The sequence below is a fragment of the Thunnus thynnus genome, chromosome 9 (assembly GCF_963924715.1).
Source record: "Thunnus thynnus chromosome 9, fThuThy2.1, whole genome shotgun sequence".
Classification (NCBI taxonomy): Eukaryota; Metazoa; Chordata; class Actinopteri; order Scombriformes; family Scombridae; genus Thunnus; species Thunnus thynnus.
In genome coordinates, this window is record NC_089525.1 from 28,899,290 (window position 1) to 28,926,153 (window position 26,864).

The 26,864-nt window shown below is 40.7% G+C and overlaps 1 protein-coding gene and 1 long non-coding RNA gene across 2 annotated transcripts in view; one reads left to right on the forward strand and one right to left on the reverse strand.

The window, feature by feature from the left end:
• The first annotated feature begins 8,738 nt into the window (after window positions 1-8,738).
• LOC137189870 (uncharacterized) lies at window positions 8,739-19,059 on the forward strand. The gene is made up of 3 exons (XR_010929754.1): window positions 8,739-8,889; window positions 17,318-17,357; window positions 17,494-19,059. It is a non-coding gene; the product is annotated as an uncharacterized lncRNA (long non-coding RNA).
• ankrd50 (ankyrin repeat domain 50) overlaps window positions 9,388-26,864 on the reverse strand; it is a 37,633-nt gene continuing 20,156 nt past the window's right edge. Inside the window, exon 4 of the mRNA XM_067599978.1 lies at window positions 9,388-15,005. Coding sequence (XP_067456079.1) covers window positions 11,464-15,005 — 3,542 coding nt within the window. The 3' untranslated portion in view covers window positions 9,388-11,463. The remainder of the gene's footprint in view (window positions 15,006-26,864) is intronic.

The window sequence follows — 26,864 nt, forward strand, 5'->3', positions numbered from 1 at the left end:
TGGCACAAGAGAAAAGGCAAAAAAGGAAAACTTGCTAACATAAATGCCACTTTAGGACTTCTCTGGCTCAGTTTGTCAGGCTTTGCTCTACAACCTTTTTCAGTCTACGCTTGTAAGCCACAGCTGCTATTCTGGGCTTTGAACTGAATGTTAGTACGGAGAATGTAAAAACGTGAGCATGTAAACATGCCTGTAAACAAGCAGGCTATTACTTTTAGCATGTAACATTTTTTAGCATTTTAGCACTTAAACATGTACCAAGCTATTAATGTATAAAGGTGTTACAGTATGTCAACGTGTCGGCTAATAATTGCCTATTTACACATTCAGCAGACACGGAGCAGCATTAGCATTAATTTGCTGGCCTCTCAAAACTTATCATGAATATTTAAGTCCAATATTCATTTTCCCTTCAGCTCTGTTTTGGTCTCCATCAACTCCAGAGAGAATTTTGCTCTTTAATAGCTAAATGCTTCACTATGTTCACCAGCTAGTTGCTAACTTTTTCTGTCTGTTGTTTGGTGGTGGGCAGGTAGCTTACAGTAAGTTTATTAGAGCTTTTTTGCTGAGTCAAAACAGTAAAGTAGCACCTAGTCATTTGATCCACTGTTAATATAAAATTATTATTAGAGAAGTTTTAATAATACCATTTTAAAATGGTCACAGTTGGAATGCTAACATGCTAACATTTAGCGTGTAACATTTAGCGTGTTAGCATGCAGTTAGCTGTTGATGTATCCTGTCATGAAGTGTTGGACAAGTTGACATTTTGCGTCGATAAAATGTTAGGGGATAACCAAAGTCTTAGCATTCATCCGTTGAGGACCATTAATATATCTATAAATAACCATATCTCATGGGAATTAATCCAATAGTTGTGCAGATATTCCACTTTAGACTAAAGTGTTTGACCAGTAATGGACAGGCCAGTTTTACTATCCCTAGAGACATGATAATGTGGATAATGCAACTGGAGTTAAATCATTTATGTGCAATTTTCCTTTTATCCTATTGCATCTTTGTTGTTTTAAATGAACAAAACTGATATATTTGTCCCAAAGTTATATCTCAATTTTCCATTTTGTTTTGCTGTATGCAACATGAAAACTGAGATTCGGTGAAGTCTTGAGACTGCTGATTAACATCTGCTGCAAAAGTCAAATCAGGTCAAATCTGTTAAGCACTCTTTTCAAAACTAATTTAAATACTGGCAGAAAGCAAGACAGAGCAAACAGATCACAAAATTGAATCCAAGAGGGCAAAGTCTGTGCCAGCTTTTGTGTGTGTGTGTGTGTTCATGTTCAAAGCAGCATCCATTTGTGACATGTGACATCCTAGTCTTAGCCTGCTTTGTCGTTTCAACATTTCTACCCCTGCTCTGTGCGCCAGTGAAACCCGGAGAACGTTTTTTATTTCGTCTTCACTGTTCTCCATCTGTCCCCGGGCCCCGTTACACCCAAGACTTTGATTCAGTCGACAAACGGTGTGTGTGCAACAGCAGCAGTGGCAGCAGCAGCCGAGCAGGGTTTTGTCCTCAGATGAACTCTGCAGCAGCCGTGGTGAGGGCTGTTCGCTGCTGACGGAGGGAAGAAACAAGCGGGAGGGAGAGCACAGGGCAGGGGAGGGCAAAAAACAGACAAAGAGGGAAAGAAAGACAGAGAAGAGGGACATGACAAATAAGAGGAGGAAAAAAGAAAGACGGAAAAATGAAAGGAAGAGGAGAAAAAATTTCACAACAGAATAAACAGCATACGAGTGAGTGACATGGAGAGCCACAGTGAGCCACAAGGAAGCAGAGCAACAGGAAAGCAGCATGAAAGACAAAGAGAAAGACAGGAAAAAGAGTGAAAAGTCGACTAAAGGGGTCAAAGAGAGAATGACAAAGCCAAGAAAACAGACGGTGACAGGAAAAGCAAGAGAGGGGGGAGAGGCAAATGGGCATAACATGGGTGGACCGGGGAGGGGGGAAGGACAGAGACCAGGAAAGAGAGATATATACAAATCAATTGATAGAGGGTAAGAGGATAAACAAGATGGAGAGTGAAAAACAAAGACAAAGATATTGAGCGGGAGAAATAGAGCGGCATGAGGAAACACAAAGAGGAGGCTGAAAGCGAGTAAGAAAGACATGAAAAGAAGAAAACGAAACAGAGCCAGAAGGAGAGAGACAGAGCCAGGTAGTGAGAGGCTGTGAGAGAGAGTGAACCTTTGCCAACACTCTGAAATTTCCTCAACTCCTGGCGATAATAGCTCTGCATAATAAGCCGATTTAGCAGCTCAGTACCAATAAAACACCCAGGTGGTGCTCACTTTTCTCTGCTTGATGGGCAAATGCTGTGTTTCAAGCGAATCTGCTTCTCATTGTTTTGTTTGTGCTGTACTCATAATGTTCACCTACAGTAAAACTAGGAAGAAAGGGGGCTATGGGAGAGTTCACAGTGTGTCTGTGATAAGTCCTGCTTAGATGAAAAATTAACAGTGTGTTGCTGTTTTTATTGATCGGTCTGAAGCCTTTGATAGGGCACAGTGTTGTTGAAGTACTTCACAGAAACTGGCTTTGATAACACTGACTCTGGCTGGTTGAGAAATTGGTTGTAAAACAGATTTTGTGGCTGATGTTGTGCTCTTAAGTTTCTTAATATCAACAGAGGAGTTCCTCAAGGTTTAATCTGAGGCCCTGTTCTTTTAAAAGAGTAATCAATATAGCATTGAACTCCTATAATATTGCCAAACTCACAATGCACAGTTTTTTTTTTTAAAAAAGGAAAAAAATCAGTAAGAAAGATGTTTTTCTTCCACACCTTCTTTGTCTTTCTTGTCAAAACATGGTGCCTACATTACCCACGATGCAGCTCAACCGCCAAAACCTTAGTCGGAGATTTGGGTGTAGGGCTAACGATTATTTTCATCATCGATAAATCTGTTGATTGTTTTCTCGATTAACTGATTAGTTGTTTGGTCTATCAAATGTCAGAAAATGGTGAAAAATGTCGATCGTTGTTTCCCAAAGCCCGAGATGACGTCCTCAAATGTCTTGTTTAGTCCCGATCAAAAGAAAACTACAACCAAAAGATTCAGTTTACTGTCATAGAAGACTAAAGAAACCAGAAAGTATTCGTAATTCTTAAAAAAATGATTCAGTAGTTGGCAGCTAATCGATTAATCGACCAGTTTTTCATTTTCAAATTTGTAGTTTTCAGCCCTGACCGCCTTAAGTGATGTCACTTGAGGCAGTTTATGAATTTGCGCGGCTCCATCTGGAGCCACAGGGCTTCATACAATGCCTTTCACATGTGCAGTAGTGCTTCCCAAGACTTGTAAATAGACTTTGATGTTTAAAATCAGTGGAGTTCCCCTTTTTTACAATGGCTGTTATTGATTAAACTTGCACGCACAAGTGAATGAACACACACTTAAAACACTGCATTGTGGTTTTTAATTAAAGGTTTTGCTGAAAGATCTCTTAATCTAAAACTTATTTTATGTTAAAAAAAACAAGTTTTTCACTGTACTACAGTGCTTTTTGTTTCATTACTGGTGACAGCTGTGGTACTCATCACTGTACACAAACAAAAGTATAAAATATATGCTATGTCATTGGTGCAAGTAACACTGCTAGTGTCTCATTTATAGAATAAAAGACTAGCAGAAAAAACTATAACCACTGTACATATTTTACCAGACTTACCAGTTCCAAAATTCTTTGACTCACCACTCGCATCGCAGTCGTCTTTTGGACATTTCTAGGATTAAGACAAACCTTGGAAAATCAGCTGTTAGTGACATTGTACTTTAGCAGTGGAATAACAATCAGAATACTATTGAACTTGGCACACTTGGTTACTCACAATTTGCCTCAGTCATTGAAACATTTCCACAAGCTGAATGTCTAATGTTTTAATTTTCAGTTCTCTGCCTCACTTGTTAACTTTACATCATCAACTTTTAATTTTGTATATTGTGAACAATATTTGTAATTGCATCTTGTTTTACCTATTATTATTGTTATTATTATTATTATGTAATCCTTTAAACAGGACACTCCTGAAAAAGAGAGCTTGCTTTCTGTTAGTTTCCCCTGTATATAAATAAAGCTTTCAATTCCCAGCTGCTTCTCACAGATTCCACATAACATCGCTGTCAGGTGGAAACCTTGTAACTCCAGTGGCGGTGAATTGGAGGATTATATGCTCCATGGGTTGGGAAAATTCTCTGACCGCTTGGGTTTACGAAACCTTTACAAAAACACTGAGCGGTGTGAAAACTGGATTGTCTTCATGTTGTAAACAAAGCCGTTTTTCTTGGTTCCCCAAAAGCGGACATTTTGGAGATACAAGGTTTGCATCTGAAAGGGACTGTGATGGAAAGAAAGCAAGCAGCTATGAAATACTGAGCTCTGGTTTACAGGCAGCTGCTTTTGTCTCACACCAGAATATCTCAGTCTGTGGAGCTACAGGCCTTTCATTGTGTAGAGCTCTAGTCCATTTATTGTCCTTGGCTTCAGCCATAATGATTAACGATGCATAGTGTGACGGTGCACTAAAGCCAACTAACCCATGCTCAAAAGACCGGTGTGTTCAGTGTTTTGTCTCCCCACAGACAGACATTTTGACTTTACATTTTACTGTCAGGTGGGTTACTTACCTTGCACAGTGTTTAGTGAAAGTGGAACACCTGTGTGCATGTTGGACCACTGTGTTGATCTTCAAAAGAAAAAAAAAAATTGGTTTTCCACAGAGAGTTGATGAAAGCTTTTCATCCATGTTCCTTGATGAGAGACTGTAGGGATTATGTAAACAGGCCACAAAGAGCAATACAGTATGTATAATCTCACATTCTCCAGCTTTGTTGGCCATGAGTTGCTGCATTGTTGTTGAGCGGAGACAGTTTTCAAAGCTGTCTGTTTTTAAAGCACAGGCTCCAAATTTTACATTCAACTTTTGAGTTGATGCTGCGCTGCAACAGATTGGAGGGTCCCATTAAAGTCTTTGAAATGCTTCCTTTTGTAAAAATTTGCATTCATAAAAGTGCATTCAGTCCTTTTGATAGATCTGAGAGCTGTTTATGAAAACACATGAGCAAAAGCAGATCTGTTAAGCCCTGTTTTAAATGCTCAGTTCCTGAAAGGCTCATGAATACCCCCCGTCCCCACCTGCTGTACGACACTGACACAAATCTAGACTAGAATGGCCTTGTTCAACTCAAACGCTCCATGTTTGAACTGTTGCCAGTAAAGAGTATAAAATTCAGTGAGCTGGCTGTCACAACAGCATCTGAAACCAACTTTGTGATTACTGCTTGTTGGCATTGTGGGAATCCAAAAGTTTATAGGAGCAATAACGAAGATTTATACGGCCCCATAGCACAAAGTGATCATAATGTATCTGCAGGAGGATGATGGGGTTTTTTGATCAATACCAATGACTCACTGAGTACTTCAGGAGGTTTAGAGATTTCTGGCTTTCAAACACACTTTGGAGGTTGTTGGGACTAAATCAAAAGTTACAAATGTAACTGTGGTTCTATGAATTATGGCTGATGTTGAGATCAATCAGTGGTTGTTTGTAGGAAAGAGGGGTGGAAAACAGGCCCACATAGTCTCTCATGGATGCGAATCGAGCCTCCAAGCATTACAAAGCTACCAGCAATTAGTTGTTACAGGATATGTTTGGACTTTTTTCAGGTCTATCTTAAGACAGTACACATGCCATATACAGTACGTTGAGAGACTTATTTCTTCTTTCCATACTGGCTGAGGTGATATTTGGAGAGCAACTACCTCCCTCCCTTCATTTCCTGTCAGTCCCTATACTGTCAGCTGGCGGATAAAGGTACAAATACCGGGAAAAAAGTGTTAAAAAAAGAAGAAAGACATGGGGTTTAAAATTTATAGCCCTCATCAGATGCAAACATGCATTCAGGAGTCTGAGTTACCAAAATTACGGTATTTTTAGTAGAAAGTCCCCCCCTTTCATTAGAGCCACAGTGGATACATTGTGGTAGTGACATGCCGGTTCATTGCCGGGACAGAATGCACACAATAAACCAGCATGCAACTGCCATTACAAAGCTACCCATTCAATTTGGCTAACTCAGACAAAGTGGAGGCTACAACGAGTTGAGGTTGAAGCTACTGTGGAAGTACCTTAATGTGCAGTCCCACTGACAGCCGCTAGATGCTGGCTCCATAACATCCCTCTCCAACTCCAACTGACTCCCATTCAAATAGTGTCAACTTCTCTCCAGAAATACAAAATCAATAAGGCTCAAAATAAAAGATTAATGACCAGCATTTTGCTGTTAATTACTCCTCACTGTTGCAAAAGCTTTATTTTCTGTCCACTACAGGTCAGAGAAAACATGTCAGAGAGCTGCTGATGTTTTAATCCCTGGGCCCTTAAAAGAGGTTAGCAACAATGTGAAATATTTTGAAAAATTTGTATTGGTAATCTCAAGATACACTGCTGATGTGCTTTTGGGGAAACACCCTCTCTGAAAGGGATGTGATGTAACAATTGCTGAGCGGCAGCCAAGTAAGTAAGGCAAACAAGTCAGACTGTAGCAGCACAGTGAATTAAGGAGGGTGTGTTTTATTCCTTTTTTTGTGAGAGAACCACTATGGTACTTCTTCCTTTAAATTTGATATAATCTCACTTTAAGTGCAGTTGCTAGGTACAGATTGTGTCATTTTATTAATTAGAACGAGTATATCATTAATGAAGGAACTAAAATATGGACAAAACTGTAATTGACCCTGACTTGTTAATCATGTGAAAACAACATAACACTTAGTAAATGTAGCAGTGAATATATTTAATTCCCCTCTCTCAAGGTCATTGGACCTCCAACAACAGCAAGAATTTCCATTTAAAATACTTAAATTGCAGCAATTTCCTCTTCTTGATTGCCATGTAATTGATGTGAGTTTGGAAAAAATGTACCTTTTTCAGTTCACTGTTTGAACACTGTTGCTATACCGGCAACTCCAGTCAATCTAATTTGAAACCTGGTATGATGAAGGGCTCTGCATGGCTGCACTTCTGTCATTATAAAAATGGTTGGACAGATTTAAATACCCCTTTGTAAAATTTCTCCATGACTCTGCCACTTGGCTGCCTCCACACCAAATCACCGCTGGCATTGATCCACAGAAGTTGACTATTTATGCTTGTACAGATGCCAGTTTCCCAGAACAGCAATTAACATTTGGAGAATAAAAATGGTCTGACAAGATGTACTCTTAAACTGTCACACTCATGCACTTTTACTGTGGGAGTTGAAGAATGGGTCCATTAAGCAAATGTATATATTGTGTCTGTATATGTATATATTTTAATATCTTATATACAGTTGAAAGTTCTATCACAAAAACAGATGTGTTAAAAAACCCTGCCAGATGTGTTCGGCTTAGTTAATTGATTACAACATTACAGGAAATTGAGTCTGTGGTGGTGTTTCCACTCTGAAATTACAGTGTATAATCAGGAATGTGATCAAAAAAACAAAAATGAACATAAAAACTACCCCCGTTGAATCAAAATTTATTGAGGACATATGCTCTTTTGCAGCAATGCTTTATGCTCATTCAGACTATGATCACAGAACTGTGCCTACATTTGGTAATGCATTTATATTTGTTTATTTTGTCCCATTGATCTGAAATTTTCAATGGCTGAAAACCACTTTTTGAAAACCCTCTCTAAAGTGGATTACCTAGAAAATCAAGGTCTGACACTGTAGTTTGTATTATACACACACGCTTTTTAGAAAAGGTTGATATATAACTGTCTTGTGACAACATCTGTACTGTAATAAGCTATACTGAAGCACATGTGATCACAGAGGGAGTTGGAAGCGAGGCACCAGGCACACATCCCTGCCAAACAGCAAAGAAATCTTTTCAGTGTTTGCATTCTTGTGAAGTTCCTTCTTCCCAAGACGAGCTGGGAAAATGTTCCACACAAGGTCACAAGAATCAACAGCATTTTTTGATTTGATAATTACCTTGAGTCTGCTTCGAGCCATGTGTATGCAGGTTTTCAGTAAAACAAAATTGCTCAGTAGTTCCTGCCAGTTTACATTAAAAAGTGCTAATCAAAGAAATCATCTGCTAAAGTGTTTTTCTGGAATGAAAACTTGCACGCACATTGTTCTGGATGCCACATAGATGAAGGCCATCGGGTTTAAAGTTGCTTCTGGAACGAGTTGGCCACAACTGTCGCCATGTTGTGTATATTGCATGGGATCGTGTTAGCACTGTATCCAAAACAAGGGCATGGGTGGAGAAGAACCAGATGTGGTTATTGGCAGATGGTTCGCGAGGAGATCCTCCAAGCTTGGACAGTGAATACTACATGACATCAGTAACAGATGGTTTACTCATTAACACCCACCCTCTCAAAACATACAGAAAAGGCTGAAAGTCAAAAAGCCTACATACTGACTTAGCTGCTCTATGGCACAGTTTTTATTAAGTGTTGGGTGACAGCAATTAAAGTTAATTAGTCAGTTTAACAACTTCATCCAATTCTCGCTGTTTGGGCCGAAAGCAAGATGTACATTTCTAAAATACTGTGTATTTATTTTGAATTTAAATGGCTTGAGAGGATGATTCATAATGACAAACCAAGGAATCCAGTTACAGTATCTGAAGTATCTAATTTTCACAATATGTGTATTAAAAATTGAAAATAATCCTCACTTCATTGCCATCTCTGTTTGATCTCTCTTGCAGCTCGCATTTGACTGACATGAACTGAGTGAACTGGAGGGAAGGGGGGCAGTGATAGCACTTGGCACACTTGTCTGTTCCACTTCAGTTTGATCCATGTGTTGTGATGCCTGCAGTGTCCTGGTTTGGCCCTCCACCATCAAGTGACCAACAGTGAAGTAGGTATTAACAGCATAGCCTGTGGTTTTTTGCAGTCAGGGGGAAAAACACTTGAGTGAAAAAAAAGGCCTCTGGATTCAAAGAAAACACGAGGTAACTGAGACAGGAATGCACAGATGTGAGCATAAATAATCACTGTCAATGCAGATTTGTCAATATCTGGTAGCTGCCATCCCCCTCTCCATCACTAATCTTGCTTTTTGCTGGCTATTTCATTATTCATCCTCAAAAAATGCAAACTTTGTCAGAGTTAATGGAGCATCAGTGCTTACACAAGCTTTTCTGTAGCCTCCTAGATATATCAATCAGTCGGCCTTTGTTTTGATTTAGGAATATTTTCGCACTTCAGCTAAAAGTAGAAGTGAAGAATAATGTTCAGCATGACTTCAGATACCAGACATATTCATTTAAACGTCTTCATACCGCCATAATATGTTATTATTAATATCCGGTCATATTTATGAGTAAATAAAGTTGCAAAAGATTTCTTTTCCAGCAGTAAAGCAAATATGTTTATTAAGCACTTTAATATACATCAGAAAATTCCACTTCATATAATACAGGAATTCTTTTTAAATGAAAGTTGAATGTACATTGTAAGCTATTTACAATCCAATCACTGACAGTCAAATCAAAGATGACAGACAAAACACAGTCAAGACAAACAAGATAACTGCTTAATAAGACTATACATTATGTTTTCCAACACTGTTTGTAGACCAGATCCTGCCTTGAATCCTTCTATTGACCCTTCATGGCATACTTTTGAGCTAATGTTGTACTGAAGAGCTGAGAGCTTTCACTAGGGCTTATAAGTGTTTGTGCATGCGATAGGTTTCTACTCCCCCCGATCCCGGTTCTTGGCAAAAAATAGCTCACTGTTAACATTATGAAAAGCCTGCAAAAATATGACACAGCCTGTAAACGCTAACGCAGCTCCACACAGTTCATGAGAAACAGATGTTTCAGTTCCCTCAGAGTCACAGTCAAGCACCTCCTCCACTCCATCTCCCGCGGGTATAAGTCCTGTTGAACTGATATTCAGCTCATCACAGGGAGGAGGTGGGACAGGGTATGTTGTTTCAACTTTGGCTTTACAACTCTGCATTTCAAACAATATCACTGACAGCTACGAGTTGTCTTAATGGCTGAACCCTTTTTGAGCTGTTTTGTGTCATGCCCCTGAAAAATCCAGCAGGAATTACTGAAAATTAACCACATGACAATAAGGAGACAAAGCTTGGATTTTGTTTCTTGCATTGCAGTAGGTTATACATGTAACTCTGCAGACAAATGCATTTTTTTTAAATCACTGCTTTTACTTGAAATCGCTGCGCTTAGCACCAAACTTTTGCTGACGGTACACAATGGGTTATTTAAATATTTTTATGCACACACACAAAAACATAACACACGAACAACTGAAAAAATCCCATAGGGACAAAATGAACTCTTTTTTTTTTTTTTTTTTTTTTTTACATTTTCAGTGAACCTCCCTCTTTCTTAGATATTTGTAATAATACACAATGCACAAAGCCAACAAAATCGGGAGTCAAAAATAACTGCAGGCAACTTCTGAACACAGCACCATGGTAGAGCGTAATGCAACACAAAATACAGCAAAAGTGGCTTTTTTCCAAAAATAAATATGCTTGTATATACTTGTGAAGTAAATTGCCATAGCTATTAACATATTACACACAACATAGGTTTAGCACACTGGTCAAGGTTAACACAGATTATTTGGGGTCTCTAGGAAGGCAGACTATCAATGAGTTTAAATTCATACCATGGCATCAGTTAATTACTGTTATGTCCTCTGGTTTGTGACAATGTACTCAGTGGTACATTGCTGTCAGTGTGAAAAAGTAGACAGAACAAACATAATACAAAATAATAAAAAAGCATTGGTATGTTTCTCTCAAACAATTACTTTGATAAAACATGGATGGGATACAAAGTAAATAGAACAAATGCATGTCTGTCATTTTACTCTTTTAAAAGTGCATACACTGTTTATTAAATAGCATTACATTAAATTAAAATGATAGTTTGCATGAATACATGAAGAAGGCTGTAACAGATGTAGGCACATCGAAGTATCAGTTCACATAAGCCTTAGGCAGCAATCAACAATCTTCCCTAGGTATTATTTTGAGGTCTCCCACTGATGAAAAAATAATTAGTATTTTTTTATGCAGATGAAAACTGTTGCTTTGGCACATTCCCTCCAATGTCTGCATGATGAATGGCATTCAAGACATCTGAAACAGTATAGGAACGATTTGGGCTAATGTTTTGTTTGGGAAGAAAAAGTCTGCTTATCCAGATTGAGGCATTCTTCATGCAAGCCTGATTAAATCCAACTAATGACGGTTCTGTTGAGTGCAATCCAGTAACAACTAAAAGTCCATTATTAGCCTCTATATTAGCCACTGTCAATGAACAGAAAAACCAAAGTATTGCCTGTGTGTTGTCACCCTGACCTCAATTTCAACTTTGAGACAAATGCTTAATGTATTTCAACAACAGCACATACTGGAGGATTATTCTGAAAACCTATCTCTTACCAGCTATAACGGAGTCTCCTTTTTGTAGTTAAACCCAGGGTCTGATCCTTCAATCTGCAGTTTCAGGGCTTGTTTAAGGCTTAGCTCAGTTTCCCCTATGGGATAGTTCTCTAGAACATCCTGGTGGCCTCTGTTCTGCACAGTCCGAGGAACTGATACCCTACCCAGAAAAACCTGATTACCCTGTAGATGATAGTTGGGGTTGGTCATGATGCCATTTCTCTTTTTCTCAGAACAGCTCTGCTGCTGGATAAAGAATTGATCTTGGCCTTGCCCCCTTTCCTGCTGAAGTGAACCACCAATCATTATCTTACAGTGGGGATCCTTCACTGAGATGTTCGGCACTGATTTGTTGAGGGCAATCCTCTTGTCAAACTGGGTCATCTCGTACTCCAGAACCTGACCTTGGGTTGATCCACTGTTCTTGATTTTTTTCTTGTCTCCCTGTGCTCCTTTGCTGTTTGTTGTCCCATTTCCAGGCTTACTTCCCTTTGTTGACTTGAGACCAGGTTTTAACTGAGACCAGTCAAAGTCACTGGATGGAGACGGAGGCTGATGACCAACAGACTTAGTCGTGGAGGAAGGTGACACGATAGACTGTCTGCTCCGGCTGCGAGGCAGTGAGTGCTGTTGGATTTGTTCTGTGAATGTCAGTCCATGAAAGCTATCGATAGGCACAGTCTGTGCTGTGGCTGTGGATGATGTGGTTCTCAAGGAAGAGTTCTTTGAACTCTTGAGGGAATTATTTGAAAGGGAGGATTTCTGTCTATCTACTGTGGAATCAGGAGATTCTGATGGCGAACTAAAAGCATGGATGGGTCCGTTGGGTAGACCACGTCCAGACGACTGCATATCTCCTGCCCCAGTGCTGCCAGAACTACTTGATTTGATGGTGAGGGACTGCATTTTACCAGTCACAGCCAATGGTGTTTTCTCTTCCATGGTGTGTACTGGGGAGGGATTGCAGCCATTTAGAGTTGTGGCTCCATACTTTTCCAGAAGTTTTATGATCATTGAATGGCCACCTTTTGCTGCTACTCTAATTGCTGTGCGTCCAAACTGGTCAGCGTGGTTGGGGTCAGCACCGTTTTCAAGAAGTATTTGCACAACATCGATGTGGCCCTCCTGGGCAGCTATGCCTAGTGCTGTTGCTCCCTGGTTGCATGTATGATCCACATGTGTGCCATTCTCTATCAAAAACTGCACGACTTTTGTGTGGCCTTGCCATGCAGCAGACTGGAGGGCAGATCGCTTCTCATTGTCACAGGCGTTCACATCGCCATGATAGTTAATCAGCAGCCTCACCATTTCAACATGCCCTTGCCAGCAGGACACGTGGAGGGCCGTCCTGCCCTCAGTGTCACAAGCTTCCACATTTGCTCCATTTTCAAGGAAATACTCTGTCATGGCCAGCTGATTTTCAAGTGCCAATATGTAGAGTGTTGGGCGTCCGTCTGCGTCTTTGTAGTCTATATCAGCACCGTGGCTCAGCAGCAGTTCAACAATGTCCCTGTGGCCTTCTAGTGCAGCCACCCTGAGAGCGTTCCTTCCATCATAACCCCTCTGGTCAATGCATGACTTGTTTTCCAGAAGAATTTGCACACAGTCGTAATGTCCCTCTTGTGCAGCTAATATCAGCGGTATTCTACCATCATTATCTACCTCTGTACAACGAGCACCTTGCTCAATAAGGGCATCGCAAACTTGGCGGTGGCCCTCAAATGAAGCCATGTGTAGAGGGGTCCAGCCTGCATCATCCCTGTGATTCTCGTCCAGACCTCTGTCCAGCAGAGTTCTGACCACCTCCACATTACCCTGAGCAGATGCAATGCTCAGCACAGTCCTTCCCTCGCTGTCGATGCTATCAACAGCAGCCCCCCAGAAAAGTAATGTGTTGACAACAGAAGCATGGCCCATTGATGCAGCAGCAAGAAGAGGGGTGCGACCATTGTTGTCTGTGTGATCCACATCAGCTCCACCTTCCAAAAGCAGATCTACTACATCCACATGTCCTTCATAGCCAGCCACAAGGAGAGGGGTCATGCAGTCTTTGTCACAGTGGTCAACCTCTGCTCCCCTGTCAATCAGAAGGCTCACAACAGAAGCATGGCCTTTACTTGCAGGAACACAGAGAGCAGCAACTGAGAGGGCAGTCCTACCATCAACATCTTCATGATTAACTTCAGCCCCGTGGTCCAAGAGATGCTCAACAATCTCTCTGTGTCCCATGTATGCTGCTGCAATGAGAGCTGTTCTTCCTTCATTGTCTGCCTTGTTGACCTCGGCCCCGTGCTGAAGAAGGTTCAACACTATATCTTCATGACCTCCCCAAGCAGCAGCTCTCAAAGCAGTTCTACCGTCAGCATCAGCACAGTCCACTTTGGCACCAGCATAAAGCAGAGCAGATACAACCTCTGAATGTCCGCCCCATGCTGCGGAGCGGAGGGCAGTCCATCCATCATGATCTGTGTGGTTTATGTTGGCCTCACAGCCAATTAGACAGTTGACCACTTTGGTATGGCCCTGCCTTGCAGCAAGAGTAAGTGCCGTTTGTCCGTGGTTGTCTTCTAGCTCCATGTTTGCTCCTCTAGATATGAGCAAATTGACCACATCAAGGTTTCCACTGTATGCGGCGTTGGCTAGCAGAGTTCTCCCACTGGAGTCACACTGATTCACAGATGCCCCATTGTCGAGTAATGTCCGTATTGAGTCCTCTCTTTCTAGGGCCTGTTGTACAATACATGAGGCATGGTCATCTTCATTGTTTACATGAGCTCCAGCTTTGACCAGAAGTTGCAGAACCTCCTGTTCTCTTGGTATTGAGGTGGTCAAAGAGTCTTTAGCAGGAGTTCCATTCCAGACCATCCAAAGAGCCAGATTAAATGGCTCAATCTGCAGATTGGAATTGACAAGGTGCAGTGCAAATTCCTGCACTTCGAGTGGTTTGAGCTGCTTTGCCCGACATGTGTAACTCATCGCCAACATTCTATGTCCCTCCGCTGCATTGCACAAGTACTTCTGTGTGCAATGCTTCACATCCAGTAGCCACTCTGCAAAACTGTAGTGAAAAAGGATTTTAGTACTCCCAAGGCCATCAACCAACAGCTTGGAGAGAATGTCCATCTTCTTCTGAAACTCTTCCATAGTCAGTGTCATGTTTTTGGTCCAGACTGCATGGTACAGTTCCTTGACCGTGAGTGGCCTGCAAGTTGCCAGGATTACATTAAGGATGGGCTGGACTTTGGCAAACTGTTTTCTGACAAATAGTCTCTGGCAGAGCCATAAGTAGAGGCCATTGAGAGTGCCAGGGATGTCACGGATCTCGCGGAGCATGATAAAGTTCTCAACCACACCGTCCAGCACACGCTCCAGGTAGAGGAAGCAGCCACTGCTTTTGATGTGGAGTTGGTTGAGCATCTCAGCTGTCTCCTTGGTCAGGTGCTGCCTCAGGGCCTCCTCCTGGTCTAGCCTGTGAAGGATGTACTGTTGAACATCCTTGACGATGTAGGCTTTGCGCAGATCATCGAGGCTGATTTTGCGGAATCCTGAAAGAAAACAAATGGACATAAATTGAGTCTGATATCAGATGCACAACATGTAGCACAGATCTAAATATTAAAAAAAGGCATTTCAAAAACGACCTGGTCAGTATATACGAAAAGATGTGAAGTATAAACTTGAAAATGGATAACCATGGTTGTGAAAAACCTAGTTGGTAAAGAGTAATGTTCTTTTTCCCACCGTGCCCCCCAAGGTATTATCTTAAGTTTGACCTTGAGACCATACCCGGCATTTATCCACTGATCTTGTACCTTTGGATAATTAGGTTAAGCCAACCTTTAATTTCCTTAGGCACAGGATAATTAACAGTAAAACCATGTTGTTAAAATAAAACCTTTCAGTGGAATTGAGAGCATAACCCTTCTGGCTGCAGACAAATCAGCAGGAGTTTGCTATGAGTTCAGCCTCTAAAGGACCAAGGAAAACAAAATCAAGGCAATTAGTGCACTACATTGTGTCTGATGCAGAAGCAATTTCAACTGTAATAATTTGTGTGCCTTTGTGAAAATACATTCTTGAATACATTCTTTTAATATATTGCACATAAAATGTATGCACTGTTGCTTATCCATATCCCCCCTAAAATACATGACACATGACAACCGAAAGTATGAAAACTCACAAAAAGATACAAGAAGAAGAAAAGCAGTACTCCCCCGAGAGAAATAAATGGTAACAATGTCTAAAAAACCCTGATACCTTGAAAAAAAAACAGCATTTCTTTTAACTTAAAACCCACTTGTGTTATCAGTCAACCTATCCATTTACTGTAAAGGTTATAAAGCTTCACCAGCAGAGACAAAGCTGTGGTAGGGGCAGAAGATGTACAAGAATCAACGACGAGAATAGCAAGGGAGACAAAATTTCCATGCCTGTAGCATATCAATGGCCTGTAAAACATCTCTCAAGTGTCCCACTTATTGTCATGCTACATGCTCCCAGCAAGGACCTTTAGAAATCCCTCTGGAAAAAAAGAAATTATCACAGAAGGTCTTAATGAACGATCTTTAGTGGGAATTCCTCTCCGAGACCTGGAAAATGGCTCCATTATGGCCTCTGCTAATGGGCATAAAGTGAACTTTCCTCCATGTTAAAACAATCTGTTCATGGTCTGTGTAGCCTGCAAAGAGAGCATTTTTTGCATACTTTTATTTAGAGTTCCCATGGTTCTAGGGGTTACTGGGACGCGAAAAAAAAGAAAAAGTCAGAGGTCTTCTCAGTGTTATTGACATACTGTATTTCTCATTGACTAACACGCCTCCAACCATGGGATAAACAGTTACATTTTGCTCCTTTAAAAAAGTGCAGTTATATACTGTATGCCAGACTGAACATGAAGTCAATAACATTAACTTTTTTAAAGTAAGGTTTTCATGTTTCTCCTTACTGACTGAGCATTTATGTAACATAAAAAAATATAAAAAATTGAGCACAAGTACTGTTTCTGTAACCGTTAACTATGCTTACTTTGATTATATAAGACAACTTTTCCCTGTGCACAATATGAATCAGACTCTGTCACCGAGCCTGAGGCAGTACTCTGTTCATCTGACTGCTATTGTGTGGGCAGAAAAGGCTGTGAAATCTTACTCCACACAAGGCTGTTGGTAACCACACCTGGAAGAAGAAGCCGATAACCTGATGAGTTTAACATGAGTTCCCAAGCGGGTACTGACAGTTTGGATAACAGATCCTGGTAAACAGAAGGAGCGATGGGTTTTCTTTATCATCTGCTTCTGAGTTTGTCTAAGATAAGCACACCTCTACTAACGGCACCTCGCAATATGTTAGTTTGCTCTTGAGACCTTTATCATAATTCTCTTAAATCACACAAATTACCCACCATAAAGTATGACAAGCACTGCTGACCTCAGGAGAGCAGCGAGTCGGTTTTGATGTTTATTAACTTTGTTGTGATATGGATCATGAGGAGATTTTAAACTAGAAAACAATCTGACATATAATGTAAAACCAATAATCTCCAACAATAAGAGATTTAAAAAAAAATCCATGCTTCACTAATTCTGAATATTCATATCTATTCTGAATATTCATATCTATAGATGTAATTTAATGTATGACAAAGGGGCAGCTGTGCAAACTGTTTAAATTAATAAAGCTATTAAGTATCACTCTCCATCATTATAACGTATAATTGCCCTATCATTACAACAACTCAGTGACCCTAACCCACTTTCAGTCTGTCATTGTTTCACTGCTCTGTGTGCATTTTTCCACCCTCCCTTCACCCTATTTTCTCCGGCTCCATGGCTTCTTGTTCCAACTCCCACTACAGTCCTGGAGGAGTCAATCACATCACAGGAGCCAGATTCAAAGTAAGATGCAGCTTAGTAACTATAACTCAAGCACTGCTACCTTTTAGTACTAAAAACCATTTAAGATTTTGTGTATATTTCAAACCTTAACTCCCCCCCACCACCAAAAAAACTGACTGATTTCTCATTTTGACAGGATCCCAGGAAGAACTATAATGGGCTGTTATGGGGATTGTTCCTTTCAGGTTTATATCAAAAGACACAGAAACACTTGAAGGTATACATGATCCTAATGTGCATTCCTGTTCTCTGTGTACTCACTCCTCCTCTGGCTCAAACTTCAAGCATTTACAGATCAAATTTCAGCCTATCACGCTATCATGAAAGGCCTTCTCACTCTTCCTCCTCTCGCTTTCTCTTGCCTTTTTTTTTTTTTTTAACTATCTCGGCTGTTAATGTTCTTTTGTTTAGCTTGAACGTCTGACTAGATGGTGTACAGGTTTCCCTCCCCTTTTCTGTGTATTTTTTTTAACTCTGCTTCTCAGGTTAATAAAGCACAATCACAAGTGCCTACGTGAGCATAATGTCATCACAGTATCAAATTTAATTTACAGTTTTATGCATGCATGATGTGGTCCCCTGTCTATGTGTGACTTTCTGATGCTCTGATGTCACTGACTGTTCCTCCTACTCCTTCTGGACCCAATCCTTCTTTGGACAGTCTGGGTTTGCTCCAGCTGGGACAGGAAACCCACTAGCTGAGAAGGGGGAAGAGGCCATTAAAGGGGAAAAACAAGGACTAAAAAAGACTTCAGTGAACCAAAATGAAAAAAAAAAAAAAAAAAAAAATCACCCAGCCAATGACTTCAGCAGTGTGACATCTAATATTTTGTCTCAATGTTGATTTTGATTTGTTCTATTCGCTAAGGGACCAAAAAAAAGAGATTGCGCATTATATCCCAATTCTGGAGATGTTACTCTATCATGAATATTTTCTCTGGGGAACAAAAGAAAAAAATGCTTCTGTGCTGTAGTTTATGATAAACAGTTTCTCCTACATTCCATGGTTCCTGACACACCAATTATGAAGATACAGTGACTTGGAAAAGCCGGAGGAGGGAGGAGGAGACAGGAATTTGACTGCAGCCACCATGAAATAAAGCACTTGCCTGAATAATTTTCTTAAATCAATTTCGATTTCTATGGGCCAGCGAAAGAGAATAGAACAAGCAAATCTAGTCAGAACAGAAAGAACAAAAAAAAAACAAAAAAAACTTTTCTTTCAGTTACTGCACATGGTAGAAGATGACCTACAATTTCCACTTTAGTCATCAGCAGACATCACTTCATAAGGCTTGGATGTCAATCGTGAAGTCATGGCATTCATACTGCCCTACTCCTGCAGATAAAGCACTAAAACAACCACAGGGGGAAAGACATCCAACCTGTATTTGATGACTGTGGTGTAAGAGGAACTACTATTAAGTACTATACAAGAATGCAAGAACTCTCTTTGGCTACAAATGTCCAAATGCCTTCCAAGAACAATTTTCTGTCTTTCCAAAAAACCCCAACAGTCATGAAGGCCTTGCTTTTTGCATCATTATGAGTGGACTACACAAACCGTGGCTGAATATTGTGTGCGTCCAGGCTATTTATGTGTGTGAGAGTGTGAGAGGACGGTTTAGGACCTGAACAATAGCGACTGCTAAACAAGCAACAAATGACACATTCATCAGGGTGAGGGATGCAGCTCCCGAGTACAGGCCTCTGAGCCAGCTGCTGCTCGTTATGGAACTGGATACCAGCCACTAGAGACAGAGCCCTACATACAAAAGAGGGACTGTTTGCCTTCTAGATTAATTTTTCAGATGACAAACGAGGCAGCGTGAGTGTGTGTGCATGTGTGTAGAGAAACTACGAGGTCATCAACCGGGATTTCAGGATGGCAGTGTCTCGGATTCAACACGTTCTTCGCGAGACACCATCTTAGGTCACTGGATCCATAAAGAAAACAGAAACCCAAGACTTGCTGCCCTCTCCTCTCGCTCTCCAGTAAACCCGCGCTCTACAAACGTCTGTTCGACAGCTGCAGCGTTCCCGGCTCCAAAAAACATGAGAGCGCCAACCTCCTAAACACAAGTATGTGGATGAGAGTCAGCTCCAACGGTCTGCAAACAACAGTCCTTTGAAAAGTGTGCTGCTATTCAACCTCTGAAAAATACTGTCAAGTTCCTTGTTTGATTATATACACTCTCATTTCTACTCTAACTGAAGAATGGAGATAACACTTTCTATTTCATCTTGGATTAATGTGATTTATTCACAAGTGAGAAGAAGAAAAAAAAAACAGACTTTGACTCTATTAGAGAACTAATTCAACTGTGCTAAGAGAACCGTTGCAAGAGAAAATCATTTTAGATTAGCAACTACATTTTACGTGTACTGTATATTTCCTGCCATACTAAACGACCACCAGGCGAGACACTGAAATTATTATACCTTAACAATTAATTTATGCTACGCTAGAGGCAAAGCACATGAAAACAGTCCTGCCCGAACACGCCTCTTGCTGAATTTCAAACAGGATGTGAAAGGGTTTCCAGTCAAACCTGTTGTGGTGCAACTGAACAGGGCGAATGAGGTAGGGTGGGGGGGGGGTGGGGCAAATAGGAATACACTCAACACAACTACAGCACTGGCTCAGCTTGAAAAAAAGGTGCATTTTGATATAGCTATCAAACAACCTGCAGAAAAAAATGAAAGATACATCTATCATATGATAAATGAACTATGCAAGAGAAGAGCATTGCAGCAATGAAAATAAACCAAGTTAGTTCTTGTGCAAAAAAATCCCAAGAGTTAACCTTCCCTCTGTAATAGCTCTTATTCTGACAATAAAAAGGAAAAAAAGTGATGGTACGTATGATTTTGAATGACAGAAGCTCATTAACATGGTGACAAGAGGCTGAGTCATAAGACGGTGCACCTGGTCACAAGTGTATGCCTTCACTCAGTGGCTCCTATAATGGAGATCTACTCTAAGCGAGTTGTCACTATATATCATGGAGCTTCTTGCAGCTGCAACTGGAAATTTCATCCAAGTGAAAAAAATTCAAAAAAGTGAACTGAAATAACAAGAGTGTTAAGATTTTCCACCCGTACTAGGAATATACAGATCAAACAGGACCAACACAAATAGTATGAACTTCATTCAAACTGTCATTGTAATCCGGGGGGGGGGGGGGGGAGTAGGGTTTGAACAGCCAATAATCCCTCTTTCCATGCAATTATTTGCACTTTAATTCACAATTTAAAAGGGGTTATCTCATGTGCAAGATACATTTCATGATTCCTAGTAGCAAACCAACTGTCATTTAAAACATTTCTTTCTGGAGATGTACCGGTGGCGATAAGCTCTTGTAGTGTTCCTGCCCCACACAGTATCCAATTTCCTCAATTTCTGACCATGTTTTTGTTCATCATTATGCTAGCTGACCTCCGAGTGACCTCATTTAGCCACGCCGCCACATGTTTCCATTCACCTGCTCAAGAAACTACTCAGTCTAGCATGTCAGTCATGTTTTATTAGCCATCAATTCAAACAAGCCATTATCTGCCATCAACATGCAGCGAACGGGAAAGGTCTGGAACTGTTTTGGCCTCACAGGGAAACGTCCACACAACAGGTTCGGTGCGAGCAAAGCTGTGGCAGCCAGCTCGCTGTGGAATCAGGTACTTGGAAAGTCATCTTTGGCATGCAGGTCGATATAAAAAAAAAAACCCCGTCTTTACTTTGGAGCCCTCTCCCCCTGCAGCCAAAGCAGGCATAAACGTTCCAGGAATTCCACTGCATTTATTCTAACTAAAGTCAAATTAAGACTTGATTAAAATACCCTTCAATTAAAGCAAAAACTGACAAGTCTTGTTCTGTACCACAGCCTTGCAAAAATAAAAAAAAAAATCTCAATCTATAAAAAATTTGGCAGGGGCATGCCACATACCAAAGGGCATCACCTCAGGAGGAAAGAGGCCAGCCAGTTCGTCCGCCATGTTCAGAATCATGTTACTGCAGTGCAGCACCCAAGGTGTTATAGATACAGACACAGTAGACCTGTAATTTGCCCGGCTGTCAGACTGCATGGTGGTAAATTACAGTATTCAGCGAGGATTATGGTCTTCAGCTCATCCAAAGTGAGGCTCAACATGCAGCCTCGCAGACGACATCTCGTACACGAATATGGACATAAATCAGCTTGTCTCTGTAAGCCAATTTCAGGACGGGGGGGGGGGGGGGGGGTAAGCTAATTAAATATGTCGTCCTTGCTCTTGTTACCCGAGCATCGAGGCAGAGACAATCAATAACGAAAAACTCTAAGAATAGAGGACAGAGAGGGCTTTTATTATGTTTTGGTAGCGAGGCATTTGTTGAATGTGCTTTTTGGTTTGATCATGTGCAATTTAGTCTTTTTTCCTCCTTGTTGAAGGGTGCAGCATAGGCAAAAATGAAGAAACTGGTTCTGGTTTCCCCATTCTTTAAACAATAAAATAAAGACTTTAATTTTCTGCTTCAAAGGTACCATAGATCTCCTCGTCTCTCTTTAATACCGAAAACTGTTTTGGCATCTAATCCCTCATAAAATGTTCCATTTATTTCATTGTTAAGTTTCAAATTCATGTGTTGCAATCATACATCCAATCGTCTAAATGATGCCGCAATATGTCATTTACTGGGGGAGTGAGTAAGCAGAGCCTTCTTTGTCTCTCTTCAAGGAGCATTCCGTGCCCCAGAAGAAATAAACCGTCCTCGCTGCTTTTACGACTGTGTTTGTGTTGTCAGTGGGCCAGAAGATCTCGCGGTTCTGCCAGTGAGGTCTCACATTTGCCCAAAAAGAAAGCATACAAAAAAAAAAAAAAAAAAAAACATAACATATACAAGGAGATGTTAAGAGTTTTGTTGACCTTTTTGCGGAGGAAACGACCGTGCGCTGTGTCGGATTCACCCGCAGGGGCCTCGGGACAAAGGGCTGCTCTGAGAGGTGGAGGAGGCCGCGCGCTTTATACAGGGCTGCTTCTTTTCATTTGTGATCATTGGTGGTAAATCAGTTCTGTCTCTCTCGGCGGGGTCGGGTAAAAAAAAAAAAAAGAAAGCTCCATTCACGGTGGGCACGGTGGAAGAGGTGGAAGATGTGGTTCAGATCTTTTTCCTAGGGTGGGCTACTCACTCTCCAAAAGAGCAGGAAACAAAAACACAGACCCACCCCAGAGTCACATAATTTCCTGAAAGTGTAGCTTTTATTATACAATAGCTGAGGAATTTGTAATGACTTATCTATAAACCATGGAGTATGCAAGCAGACCAACTGATTACTTTTGAGTGAAAAAAAAAAAACTGCAAACATGAGAAAATGTGTCATCTTAGGAAGGAAATGAGTAAACCCCCGCCATGAAAATGCCTCACGGGATAAGTGTCTTCTTAAAGTGGCCACATGCTCCTGTAACATTCCTCAGACTATGCCAGGAATATAACCATCTTAATTACAGCTGTGATTCATAAATAAGAGGGGCTTTTATGTGTGGTTTTCTGTGTATGTGTGGCCATTTTCCAAGTTTTTGTCTGGTATCCCCCCCCTCTCCACCGAGTGCCCCCTGTGACCAAGTGGAAGAACTAAAGATAAAAATTGTGAAAAGAATGCAAAATAATTATGTATTTTATAATAGTGGAAAGTGGAAATCAATCTAATTGAACTTGCTCTAACACTGCAGAGTGCAGGAATGTGGTTGTTTAAGGGAGCTATTATCTTTCACGGCTCCAGCGGCACACTGACACTATATTATTATAACTACTGGCACTGCAGTTGACAAATCCATGCCTTCTCCATCCTTCCTCATCCCTCGCTCATGTTGGCTTTTCTCTCGAAATCCTAAGTACAGCTTGCACGCGGTTTTGTTTTGTGTTTCCTTTAAACTGGGCTGTATCATTGTCATCTACCTCCTCCTATGTTTGCGGATTAGTCACGAGATGCTTCCACAGAAGGAGGGAGAGAGATTTGAGAAGCGGGTTCTCTGCTCGCTCTGATTATCTCAGATCTTAACGAATGCCTTTTAACTACCAGATTTGATAAGAGATAAAGATTCGGATCAAATCTTTTTTTTTTTTTTTTTTTATCTCCTCTTTCTTTATAGATTGTTATTCAGCTAACTAGAGAATGAGATCTAGCTGATAAAACTTGACTTTTTAAAAAAAACATTTTATGGTTTTTATTTATAACAACAGTAGAGAGATTATAGGAACTGAAGGGTATTGACATGCAACAAAGATCCTCTGCAAGATGCAAACCGGGGAAGTTGCAGGTCATGATCCGCGCTTTAACTCCTTGACCACCAAAGCACCCCAAAACATGAGATTTTGTTCCTTGAATGTTAATATTTCAGGTTGAGCTCTTAAATATAAAGTTATTAAATATATTTTTACTTAATTTTAAAAGAAGAATTGTTACTGAATTCAGATTCAGTAAAATGCTATCAATCCCAAACCTTACCTCTGTATTTAAGATATTTCTTTATATTTCTTGCACTTCTCTCACAGTCATGTGACCCTACTTGACTTATTGGTTACAAGTCATAACAGCAACCTAGAAAGACAAGTTTTTTTCTACTGCTGTTCAAAGTTCCTCTCAATAAAAACACCAGTTCAAGAGCTAAAACATTAAGGTGAAATGTGAAGGTAAATGTGTTTTGTACTTAGCAAAGCTCAAGAATTAGACAGGTATACTTCAGCTAATAGTAAATATCAGTATATTAACATCAGTGTTGAGCTCAGTCAGCGTGTGGACTCACCAGGAAGCCTTGTGGTTCAATCTCTGCAGCAACTATTGTGTTACTAATGTGTTTATGGTGCTCCAAAAAAGATCCACCCTCCCTTGTTTTCAGACATACTGTCATGTACTCCCAGCAGTACTCTCTGCCACCTCTAGGAGAACGCCGACACATACTTAATACTCGGGGAAACTGTGACTTTGACAAGCATGCACCATAAACAAAATTGGGCAGATGGTAGCCATTACAGTTCAGTGATGCTTCCACACGATAAAAAGATCACACACTAGGCTGAATCAACTGCTATGAGGGGCTGATGATGAAAATGAGTATTTTTTGATGAGACCAATTTAATAAAGTTAAAATTCTGAAAAACAATAAAATGAACAAAAGGAGAGTCTTCAAAACCACAAACGATAAATAAAAATGTTCGCTTTGCATTATATTATTTTGGGCTGATTTGGAATTCAAGACATTTTTCTGAGTCATCACAAGTTACGTCCAATTTTCAGAAATTATCACCTGTATCAGTCATGTAATAAGTAGTGAGAATGATGAGAGACTGGAGGTACAGGCTGATGAAAAAAAAATACATGTCTGAGAGGCTGTTTCTATTTAAACGCCCAACCCCCCCCTCCCACCCCCCTTTCTCCCACCTCCATCCCGCCCTCTCTTTCCCCTTTCCCTTGCTCTCCCTTCTGCCGGAGGCCTTGTTAAATTGGCACACATTCTACCCGGCTCCCAACCAAAATCGCTGCTGAAGTGTTTCCACTCCGCTACCCCTATCATGGCCTTACAGTAGCACAGCACACACAGAGGGGGTGAGCACAGGAAAAGCAGCATTTTCTCCATAGGTCTGCTGTCACTAAGGACGTCCAGAAGCAAGGCCGCTTTCACTACGACCCCACGCTTATTTACATCTCCAGACTTTTAAAATCTAGATAGTGCAGGAAGGCTTGATCAAAACTCAGTGGTCATATAGAGTGAGTCAGCCAGAGGGGATACTCTGCAAATTTTCTTGTACTCCTCCTCACAAACAGAACGGTCTTTGTTTGTGAGGCATTAGCCGAGCGGATGCGAATGAGGCATTCTGCTGCAGAAGTCAGAATGCCTCCTTCTTCCTGCTCGGTCTCAGAGGTGTTGAAAACTTCCCAAAGCACATTCCAGTGTGAGACAGACACAAGGAATAACAGTTGAGTAAGGAAAGAGTAATACAGAGTTTTTGCTCCTGGGGAAGAGTCATCATCTTTTAGGAAAAAAAACCAACAACAAACATTCCTACTGATGCAGATAGTATGCGTCAGACTCAAGTGAATAAAGCACAAATCAAAGACAACAGAAACTCTTCAGTTTGTTTTCTTTTCTCTTTTTCTTCAAAGGGGATCCTAAATACTTAAAAATAATCTTGAAAGCATCACAGCAGACTTCAGGTCCAGCAACTTCTCTGCAAAAACGGCCTCGTAGTTAAAGGTCATTCCTCAAACTTTATCGACACTATATTCACAGAACCACAAAGTTCCCATCACCGCAGACCAGAGTATACTGGGAAACCCACACAACCTCCACCCCAGACAAAGTAGGCCGCTCATATAAAATAGAAGTTGGCTTTGCACAGAGCATGAAAGTGGAGTCTTTTGGCAGGTCACTGCCATCTCTGACTTGTAAACAATATGGAGGGTATTTTTAGGGGACACTTGGCCTCAATATGATACTCTGGAGTCCTTTGGTCTATTTTAGGTCCGCTGCTGCATGAATAAGGAGTATTCGCATTGCTGTATTCATGATATGTTGTACGAGCTAACAGAGGACAACGTGTGTTTGTTTTAGGGGTCGACCGATTATCGGATCCGATATTTAGCATCTGCACGATTATTGGAATTGTTACTTTTTTATCCAGTTGCCAATAAAATAAGTTAATTTTAAAATGCGCTACTTTGGCTCTGATGAAGCCTCTTCTCTCTGTCTGTAGTCACCATTCTGTGCTCTCAAGCAATGTCCCGCCCACAGCATTATCTGATTGGTTACACGTCATGAGTAGGCTAATAGCAAATCAACACTGAAGGCTACTGTGCCACAGACAGACACAGAGGAACACATCTGCAGACTGGAGCTGTATGTCGCAGGTAAGGGAGCAGATATTATCTAAGTTCCTATAAACATCACAATCAATGATGCACTTTGTTGCAGTGATAAACAGTTAACTATAAGAAGATAATAACGTAACATTACTTGCCCGTATGACTTGATGTTTTTACATGTTACAGGTAGTCAGTGGTCATAATAACGTAAGATAATGTTGAGTCTCGTAGAGCTAACCTCAATGTCAACAAGTTCATTTGTTGATCTATAATTTAGCTAGCTGACTAGCAAAAAAAATGGGCTAAAACGTTATTTCTTGCACATGGCTTACCAGGACAGGTCATACTTTCAACCCACGACTACTAGTAACGTCACTGAAGTGTGTCCTGAAGCTGCATCTGACTGTTTCTTGTAGACAGGTGCAAGATATGTTGTTAAAGACTTAATAATAACTTCATTTATATAGAACCTTCAAAAACAGAGTTTACAAAGTGCTTTGATAGACGAAGCAAACGCAGTACAATACGAGAACAAAGACACACGACACAGAGAGCAATAACAAGTCCAACATTAAGAAGACGACGGTAGAAGACAATGAAAAAAAGACTTAATGGGACTGCATCTCAGGCCTGTTAATCCAAACATAGATGTTGTACAGTTGTCAGAGTT